General features: G+C 40.0%; 1 protein-coding gene across 1 annotated transcript; it reads left to right on the top strand.

Annotated features, from left to right (window-relative positions):
• Positions 1-7,736: 7,736 nt before the first annotated feature.
• On the top strand, positions 7,737-10,269 carry LOC124061111 (methyltransferase-like protein 27). Its single transcript, XM_046392659.1, has 5 exons — positions 7,737-8,109; positions 8,606-8,734; positions 9,329-9,464; positions 9,623-9,715; positions 9,924-10,269. Exons 1-5 carry the CDS (start codon positions 7,993-7,995, stop codon positions 10,151-10,153), a joined length of 705 nt encoding a protein of 234 aa, XP_046248615.1. The 5' UTR covers positions 7,737-7,992; the 3' UTR covers positions 10,154-10,269.
• Positions 10,270-10,868: the final 599 nt, after the last annotated feature.

The raw sequence follows: 10,868 nt of genomic DNA, 5'->3' as shown, positions 1-10,868 counted from the left end.
AGTGTGAAAAGTAAAACTAGTGGCTGTGCACTAAATATCCTCTCTAACTTACGTAACATTAGATATGACATTAGATTGTTATTACTGGCATATCAAAGTTATGTACAGTATTTTACTGTTCGAGTTGAGACGGAGCCACAGTTTATCTACCTCAGGTAAAGCCAGTAAATTTTGTCCATTACATGGTTCCCAACCTGACCCCTCCAAAGGGTCCCCTTCAATTAATCACTTAATGAGATGATTAATTTGCTCGATGCTCTCTTCACACTGTTTTTTCAGAATCAGAATCAGAATTCCTTTATTTTTCCCCGAAGGGAAATTCTTTAAATTCCCCTGTGGAGTTAATTGTAGAAAACACAGAAACATCCATCCTTCCAGCTTGCTGACACATCTGTCCATCACAGCACGGGCACAACCACGAGATATCAGACCACGTAGCTAATCTGGTATCATTTCTTATGTCCAGGAAAGCCTGCCTCATCTTGGATTGTCGTATTTCTGCTAACAACACTTTCTTACCTTCAAAACTGTCAAATACGGCAGCTTCGTCACTGGTCCCAAGCTTCAAACTGTGACTCTCGTTATGTAAATACCAGACTATGTGTCATACGTTACATAACATTTGATCACACTGGGCTCAAACCACAACCACAAACTGGTCTTCCCTGTGCTAACACGTGTATGTTTGCGTGGAAAAGTTGACTTAGTGCTGACAAACTATAGTGGGGGATAAGTGCAGCTTTTGTAAAACGAGAAGCAAGAAAAAATACACAGTCCAGGGACAAAAAAAGCACTCTTTATACCATCTTCTCTTTGCTTGACCCATGATGACAGGGGTCAATGGAAAAGATTGTTTTGTGGCCACACAGAGAGGAAAATAAAAACAAAGGGATAGCAATGAGGGCTACAGGGATGAGTCCCTACAGAGTGGCTTCAATGTAGGGCCAGAGGTGAGGAGCTTCAGATGAAACTGGGACTTGGGGAGAAACCTGTGAAAGAGTAGAGCTTTTGTGACTAAAGAACAGGCTGATCAGTAGCCTCAGGCTGAGGAGAGGAGGTGTGGAGGTGGTGGAGCCATTGCCGGATTCAGGCCAGGAGTGAAAGCTGTTGTGTGCTGTGGAGCAGGACTTGGAATGAGCTGTGAGGGTGCACTCAGGGGCAGCAGCTTTTTTTGTTTAATTCTCCACACTGTGGAATCAATCAGACGATTTTCATTTCCAACTGTAATTCCTCATAAAAGCACAGCAGAGATGAACCCAAAAAGGGGCAGAAAAGCTGAATGGACCTACCACTACTTTTACTCACTCAGCATGTAAATAAGACAGCCTGTTTGTTCTTTTGTGAAGTAAAGATTTTAAGGATAACCCTGGAAAACCCCCTATATTCATTGGACCACAATAGTACACTTTATGACATTCACATGCTCACATTTATGAAAATAGCTCCTTTTTGCTTGTCTACATAAAGAATTGTCTCACACGTGTCTGGCTGAATGGACACATTTCTATTTTAATCATCATTTCAGTTATTGAAATAAATATTATAAATAGTATGCCACTTTTAAGTACATTTTGCATTTAAAGCTTTTTGTGTTTCATTTTAGGTCACTTTTTATACGTTACAGAGGCACAAGAAAGGTCAGCATCGTGTGAATTTCCTCATGTAACCTTGTTGCGTAGATCACGTATGGTCACAGTTTCGTAAGGTTCATGCAGTAAAACTACTTGGTTCGGTGTAGGGGAAAAAAAATACGGCAAATGTAACAAGATGTAATAACTTGTCCTGCATCTGTTTCACGCTTTCACCTCCGCAACCCCCGCTGTGCGTGGATGTTCTCAGTCTTTATACTACGAGAAATGTGACACAAGAAAAGCTTTATGGGATGACACAAAAAGAAAAAACATGCATTTTGATAACAAGTGAAATGACTTCAGAAAAATTGTTCTTGTAAAATAGTTGGAGAATTTAGCAGGTGCTACAGCAGTTGAGGAGCTGCTTGAAGGTCTCTAACAACACATTTAAGAGTGGATTTTTTTCAGGCATGAACAGGCTGATTGGTTGCCTCAGGCTGTGGAGAGAAAGTGTGTAAGAGTGTGAGAGCTCACTGTGAGAGTTTGTGCTGCTTGGGACAGAGAGCTGTTGATTCAGGCCACTTGTGAGATGTTTAAAGCCACTATGTGTGTAATTTGAACGTTTTCAACTTTGGTAAATGAATGTCGAACAGCCGAAATGTTCCTGGAGTTCTTCTGCATTACCATAATTGAATAAATTATATGCAGGAATTTGCTTTAAAAAACAATGTATCAACTCATACACAAGTATTTTTCTCAGTCATCCCTTTAAACCTGCTAAAAATGTGTGCTGGCGTCTGTATCTGAAGAAAGGTATTTGCTTTTTCAGTGTCATGTCCAGGTTGTCATATACTGACATTTTGGATTGGTGTTGATTTGACCACATGGGGTATTTCTTTAGAATCACTTAATGATATGCACACATGTAGTTGTGTGAATTACTCAGAAAGACAGATTACATAGTAGGCTGTCCTGTCAAACGCTGAGCCACATATATAATTGAATTACCTGGAGATTCAAACTGGGATAATTTATAGCAAACATCCCAACCCAAAAACACAACCATACAGACACATCAGCATGTGAAAAACACTCAAAGATTGCATATGCATACAGTTTATACTCTCATTCTCAAAAGAGTCACAGTCCTGTCACTGGTGTTGTTATGGCTTTTCTCCTGCCTGCCTTTAAGAGTAATGACGGGGCTGAGACGGTTTTTCAGAAATCCATACATACCTTCACACCCTGCTCATCTCCTGGCCTTCCTACACCGCGCATCCGTCTTCCCTGCTGACGATTTCTGGATGATTTCCTCCACAAAGTGTAATCATGTCTGTGCCAAGAAGAGAGACAAGTTGGCTCTTCTGTATGTGAAAGATTCGGGTTTTTTTTTTGTTTTGGTTTTTTTTTCCCAGGCGCAGGTGAACTGAAGACAATTTTAAGCAAAATCAAGTCTCAATGAAGTCCTTTGTTGGTTATTGTGCTCTGATTTGTGCAAAATCCCATTTAGTCAACACGATAGCTGCAGCTCTGTCTCGAAATTAGGTTAATATGCATATATTTTGCAACAGTATATACATTTGTAAGGAAAGGTAATGCCTTCTTTTAATGATAAAATGCTGTTGATGTACTGAACAAGTCGCAAAAAATGCTATGTTTCATTTGTTTTCTGCCAAAAAAGGCACAATGAGCACTTAATGACAGCATTATTTAACCTTTTTTATGGTTAAGTAATTTGCTGAACTTGGTTAGAAAATATAAATTGATAGTATACTGTGTTTTAGTTTTGCGCTATTTGATCCACAACCCCACATGTGAGTTATAAATACAAATAGTCAATTTTTATAAAGCTTTGCTATTTGCCATTTTTACTAGTAATTACTTGGCAGCATGATAGGAGGACATAGGAGGAACATTTACAAACTACTTCTGCTTGCTGACATTGTGGTCCGGATCATGTTTGCAGTGCGACATACAGTGTGACAGCTGCGAGATTAATAGATGGCGGCAAAGAGAGACAAAGATGAATTACAAGTAGAAAGTAAACCCAGATACTCCGCACACAGTAGAAAGTCAGTTTCCTCCTCCGTGGCTCCTTTAATGACAGCAAGAAACTCAATCTGGGCCACGAAATAAAACACTGGGATGGGCCACAGCAGGTATCTGCCATCGAATCCACCAGCAGCACTCCCCGTTGAGATATAACTCAACTCTTGTATAAATGTGCTTAAGTCCACAGGTGAAGCAAGATGAAAACAGAGTTCCTGGTGTGAAGCACAGCACAGTATTCCTTTGTGCTTTCTTTGAAATTCTGTTGCAACTGGAGGCAAAAAATGAGAATTTATCATGAATACAAACCACAAATCTTTATTGGTATCATCGTCAGCATAGAGAAAAACCTTGTACACAAAACAATATAGTTTTACGTGTGATTTCTTTGTAATCCATGAATTGCGAGGGTTTTGAGGATTTCTGAGGCTGGCTGTGAGCGGATGAGGACAGGGTTTAGAGAAGCCAGACACTGGGCAAAATCTAATTTAGTTTAGGATGACAAGGCAGACAATAGATTATTCCTCTAATAGGACGCAAATATTTCCAACAACAGAGTTTGCCGCTACAGTCCACAATCCTCTCTCAAATTAGTGTGCATATACAGTTAAAAGCTATACTGTCAGATATTGTTACCTGCAAGTCGTGAGCAACACATCACAAACACAGGCGGGATCTCTCCTAAAAACATAATGACACAATTGTCTCAGTATTGTAAGTCTGGATCTGTAGGGTACTGAGTATTTCAACTTTTTTGAAACATTTGATGTTTTGCACCTTTCCGGCCACATAAAGCTGATAATATATGAAATCAATGTGTTTATTTAACTTGCTGAGATAATTATATGCTGTGTGTTTATTGATCTCATGGTGAGTAAAAACAAAAATATCAACTAGAATCTTGTATCATGAACAGGTGGTTTTGGTCTTTCTGGACAGGTTCCTCGGTCCCTGAGCCACAGCCTGTTCCTGTGATGTTACGCGGTTGGTAAGACTCTTGATTTTATTTTATTATTAGAAACTGTTTAAGTATGTGCTCTGGAATCTGTTTTATTTGCACACCCAATCTTTGTTTTATGCTGCTGATATCTTGCTAACTAGTTACTGTCTGGTTGACTGGACTACCTGATAAATAAATTTACTCATTTGCTTTCTAAAGCTGTAAACTGTAGACCAAGCGGGAATGTGCATTTCCTTTTCTTTTCTGGGAATAAATGTCATTATTAAAGAGTTATAGAATACAGTTAAGAAATACATGTGTGACTGGCTGCAATAATAGACAAGAAAACAATCCATCCCGTAATTTGTGTGTTACAGCACAATAATGAGCACAACCCCCAAACCCATGGACTTGTTATATTATTGTCCATGTCACCTGGAGATGAATGCTACACAGATTTGTACAGTCAGTGATGCGAGGCAGTTCACAATAGGGCTAAAGCTGAGATTTTAACAAGCTAACTGGCAGGAGTTTGTAGGTTTTCACTCAGTGACTCATGGGAGGGCTGGGAGTGTGTCATTTCAATGGCAGCTCTTGGCAAGAAGCGTCCGAGACAGCAGGTGGTCTTGGTCTTTCCGGACGGGTCCTGTCTCCCAGAGGTTTTTCAAACAGGTGGTTGCCTTAGAGGAAAAGGTTGGTGACAGTCCTTGCCGCCCTTTTCTGCATTAGACGCATCAGTGAACGACTGCTGACAGCTCATGACCTGCTCTGCAGTGCAGACGACACTCTGCAGCTCGCCGTTGGGGCCAGAGGTGGCCTGTTGATTGATAGGTCTGGAGGGCATCTGAGCATCTCCACTAATTATGATTAATGCCTTGGTGTCTGCTGGATCACAAACTGCAGATGCGTGAAATTAACTTTAATTACTCAGTTTGTACAGTTCAGTTGTTTTTGTTTTGCTCTGATGGAACACTGAGCTGCTGTGTGTATAAACTAAATACATCAACCTTAAAAATGGCTTGGGGTGTGCATTGAAATGTACTATGTAAATGTTATATAGAGCCATGATTTATTGTTAGCAATTTCAACTGAAGCTTGGCTTTTTTAAAATATATATTTTCCATATTTCATCAACATCAAAGCCCAACTGACTCAAAAATGTGTTTTGTTTCTTACCTGGAAGTTCACATTCTGATTGTGTTTCTAGAAATTTTATCCCCTGACTGGCACATCTTGGTGTGAAAATCCTATCCTTGTAGTGGTCTCTCCCTTATAGACAGGCTCCCTGATGTGAACATGATAAATACTCTTTTAAAGTCGCATTAAAGTGCATCGTTTCATGCAGGCTGGCTCAGAGTTGCATATATCACACTTAATGGAGGATCCCATGCAATATTCATAAGCTCCTCTCACATTCAGCCAGCTTTAACAAAATTCACTGAAAAATTCAAATTTCCAAAAACCTGCTCTGTGTGTGTGTGTGTGTGTGTCACTGCCAGTTTTCTTTTGAGTGATCAGCAACTTGACTCATGGGGTGCTGATCTAAGGTAAGCGGCTGTTTCGAGTGACTTGTGTCCTAAATCCATACATTCATAATAAAGGTTCTGAACACAGAGATATGGCGTTTATTCGCTGAGATTTTTCTCTGGGCAGGACTTTGAGGATCTCGTGCTTTTGAATCTGATATTCGGACATGCATGTGCTGTAAAGCAGATGCACCAGGCTGTAATTGGAGGCTGTAGTTGTAGTTTGCGTGATTTCAAACATGTATTCAGGAGTTAAAATCAAGCTGGAAGGCAGCTGGCGTGTCTGCTTCAGTATGACATTTTAAATCTTCTCCCAAAACATTTTCAACATCCAGGTAACATAATGCTTACCCTTAAGAGTCTGTATTTGTTGCAAGTACCACACGCAGGTATTTTTAATTTATTTGTTTATTTAGCTGTGGATCAGACCAATACACCCATCCATCCATCCATCCATAGACTGAGATAAATGTCGTACACGTGACAGTAGCCTAATACATGTCGTACAGGAAACTTTGCACGAGGGCTTCATTATGCATTTAAATATTGTAATAATTAAAAATAGAGGTTACGTAAAGAGGCTACCTGTGATTCAGGAAGAGCCAGTCCTACAGGCTGATGGGCCCAGCTGGAAAACATTGCTGGCTAGAGAAAGGTCTGAATTACCTTGCTAAACCTGCTGTCCGTTCAAAAATGTGTGCTAGAACGTATAAAAATTATTTGTTTGCCCAGTGTTCTCGTTCCCAACTCATAAACTTTTGCTTCATAAATAGTTTTCTTATTCCTGTGATCCAGAACAAGATCCAGAGCTCAATCTTGAGGTTGTCCTGTAAATAACTAATAAATAAATAATAAAATATAGCAACTTTTGATCAACCCGTATCAATTTCAGGCTTTCCTCCTTTTTTTCTTTGATACAACTAGTATCTAAAAAAATTTTCGTGCTCTGTAGCCTTCAGTGACCAAAGTTTTAATGTACTCATCTTTGAAGAAGCATTAGCGTGGTGGTGTTCACAGGAATGTCCAGCCACTGAGGAATTGCAGCTCATGACCCCGATTTGGAGCTGAAATTGTGGCTTTGGCTTTCATTGACTTCTGGCACTACCCACCGACCAGTCTCGACATTTGGACGTTTGAACTTGCCTGTAACCATTGTAAATAGTGTAAATAGTTATTTTCTTACATTCAGTGGACTTGTGCTTTTGAATCTTTATTTGCTAAGAAAAGACAAATCTTATTTTGAGCCTGCTGTCCCTGACTTGCCTTTATTTCAATCAGGAGAGATGAATAAGAGGAGAAAAATGTGAATGAGATAATTCAAGTAAAATGAATTAATTGTGAAGCGCAAAATAGACTAGACATGACAGTAGCGGTGCTGAAAGGGGTGGAGGTGAGACACAACCCCCCACAGGGCTGAACGGACAGCTGAATGACAGCAGAGAGAGAGAGAGAGAGAACGCCTTTAAAGCTTGAAGGCTTGCCAGCAATTGGCTGTAAGAGGAACGTGACAGTCTGTGATTGGAAGAGAGGAACTGACATAGTAGAATTTGTGAGAAACGCTTGGACTTAAAGGGCATGCGCAAACAGAGTTTCGTTCATTTCACTAAGTTTCTTTTATTTGGTAAGTAGTATTTGCTTGAGGACGTTGAGGGGAGGGGTCGCACTTATTTCACTTCATATTTACCTGTATGAAAACTTTGTGTGTGTGTTTGGGCTGTGCATGAGTTGTCTCAGAGTTTCCATGTTTCTTTTGTTGATTTTGTAAATGTTCAAGGGAAGACCACTTGATTTCAGTACATTTTTTTGACGGGGAGGACGGGGTAGTTACAGGGTCATTTCAAATCCAGGCATCCAGGGTTCAGTGTGTCTCCCTGCTTTTCCAGGTGTGCAGCTGAACCATCCAAACATGTCAGTATCAACCAGAACTGTTGAAGATGTGAGGACGGTCCTGAAGTCTTCTAAAGAGTGTGATCCAGACAATGTGATGAGTTTCTATGACAAATGGGCAGCAGACTATGAAAAGGTGAGGTGAGAGGTGGTTAAATTATGTTGTATTGTATTGTAATTGTATTAGATATCAGTGACAGAACTCGTTTCAAGTAGCTGTCTATGGCAACATATGGTGACCACATAAAACAAGTTCCACAGACAAGACAGAACGGAGGGGGAGGGGTGGAAAAGTGAGTTTAATTCTTTTAACTACTTGAAACTAGTTCATTAGTCATTAACATCTAATACAATAACTAATTAATATCCTAACCTAGTCTTGACTGTAAAAATTAAAAATTAAACCAAGAGAAGTTTTGTTTACTTTTTGGAGACAGTCTATAAATCAAGTAACTCACATTAATTCAGTTCAGTTTATTTATATAGCGCCAATTCACAACAAAAGTTATCTCATGACACTTTCCAATGACAGCAGGTCTAGACCAAACTCTTTAATTACTTCTTATTAAGCATGTGAGTTGGTTTGATGGAACGGTTTCGAGTTTTCACTGTGAAAATTATGTCTTCAATAGGATGTCAACGCCATTAACTACCAAGGGCCAAATCTGGCGGCAGATTTCATTTTTTCTAACTTCAGCGGGAGTCCAGAGGAAGCTCGGGTCTTGGATGTCGCTTGTGGGCCTGGACAGATGGCTAAACTGGTGAGGATGCAGGCCTAAAACCGTTCTGATGATGATTGACAAATGCCAGTTGACAATAAAAATTTCTGAAATGCCAGATTATGCAAAAACTCCTCAGCTCAAGTTACCTCAAATTATCAACGTAAATGCAGGAAGTGGACTGTAAACTTGGACTGTGTGCAACACATCGTTTGGTTGCATTGTTAAATATATAAATATATATGTTTCAGCCTCTGTTCTGTACTTCTGATAAAGTAGCTGCTAAAGTCATGTAGTGACTCAGTCCAAGCCAGCAGCAGCTAACTGGGCTCCATTACTCTCATGTGCTCGGAATAACAATATCGAGACTTTACTGATACTTTTAAAACAGATTGTACAATATATCTCCATACATTCCATACATATACCACACTCCGGTTTCTATCACTTCTGACACAAAGTTTAAAAAAAGTATACAGTTTCACAGCTTTGAGTCTTAATAAGTCCAATTTTAAGGGCTTTGGTGATGACCGACTACCAGTTAGCTACCAATTTCCTGAATATCTGAGAGGGACCAAAATGGCGATTTTTGTGTGGCTGTCAGGCTTTTTTTGTGTGTTTCTCTGCTGTGATTAGATGAGTGAAGTTGGCTTCAAACACTTTGTGGGAGTCGACTGCAGTAAAGGAATGCTGGAGGAAGCTGCTAAAACTGGTCTGTATGAGGACCTCAAACAGGCCAGACTGGGAACTGACCCACTGCCTGCACAAGCTGGTATGTGTGTGTGCTTTATATTAATAACCATTCATGTTAAAATGCGAACGTGGAAAAGTTGTCCAACTCTCACCAGGTCTTTGTCTGCAAACTCCCTCGTTGTCTGCTTACTTCTTCTTGTCTCTTTATCGTTCTGCTCTTCCTCCTCATCCTCTCAGGTACATTCGATGTAGTGGTGATGGTTGGTGCTCTACAACCAAATCTTGTACCATTCAGCGTTTTCAGGGACTTGTGCAATGTCACCAAACCAGGTATTCAGCTCCAGCTCCCATTATGCTTTGTGCCTCTGTACTTGTGCACACTCACTTTTTTTGATGAAACTGACATTTTCAAACAAACATTTTTTGCACGTTCGAATGGACTCCTGGGATTTCTGTTAAGAACACTTGATGTGATCACTACATCAAATTAGCACAAGTGTTGAAAAGTCAAAAGACTTTTGTTGTCTTTTTCCTCCAGGTGGTTTGATTTGTCTCACAAAGGCTCAACACAGAACTGATCCCGAAGGCTTTATGGCTTCTCTGGAGAGAGAGCTGCAGCTCCTGGAGGACGAAGGACTGTGGACTCACGTAGGGTTCAACAAGTCTGACAGATACATCACAGATTCAAATATGTTGGGCAGAGAAGATATGCAGGATGAGAGATTTCTTAGTGGAACTGTGTACCTCTTTAGAAAACCCCTCCTTTGATCTCATATCCTCAGAATCTTGGGCCCAAAGTGGATCCGTTAAACCAAAGGAATCTGTAACTGTTTGATGTATTGGGTGTTTTGTGATGCACAAAATAAACATTGATGGAAATTATACAAAAAGGACATTTGCTTATTTTTCACTACCAGAACAAAAACATGCTACACACCTGAAAAATGCCCCGCAGATTAAACACATTTTCCTCCATTTATTTTGTCCAATTGCCTTGAGTCATTCTGTATTTCCATGATGCCACCGGTCTGCAGTCACCTGGCGCTGATCATGAGAATTATTAAATTTTGATGGAGTGTTTATATTTTACTTGAAGCAGTTTTTTTAAAAGCATTGGCAGCCCAGGAAACTCGCAGACCAAATCGCATCCTTGTAAATCATCTCACGTGATGCAACTCAGCCAATCAAATCTGTGGATCGCTATAAGCTTGACAGTTTTATCCAGTGGTTCCCAACCTGGTGCTTGATCCCTTCTGAAGAGTGTAAAGTTAAATGTGTAAATGGTTATTTTCTTACATTCGGTGGACTTGCACTTTTGAGCCTTTATTTGCTAAGTAAAGACAAATCTTATTCTGATTTTGAGCCTGCTGTCCCCGACTTGCCTTTATTCCAATTAGGAGAGACGAATAAGAAGAACAGAAAGTGAATGAGATAATTCAAGTAAAATGAATTAATAGTGAAGCGCAAAATAGACTTTGGTGCT

The sequence above is a fragment of the Scatophagus argus genome, chromosome 6, assembly GCF_020382885.2.
Source record: "Scatophagus argus isolate fScaArg1 chromosome 6, fScaArg1.pri, whole genome shotgun sequence".
NCBI classification, from domain to species: domain Eukaryota; kingdom Metazoa; phylum Chordata; class Actinopteri; family Scatophagidae; genus Scatophagus; species Scatophagus argus.
The sequence above is the reverse complement of the archived record's forward strand: the minus strand, read 5'-3'. Positions and strand labels throughout refer to the sequence as shown.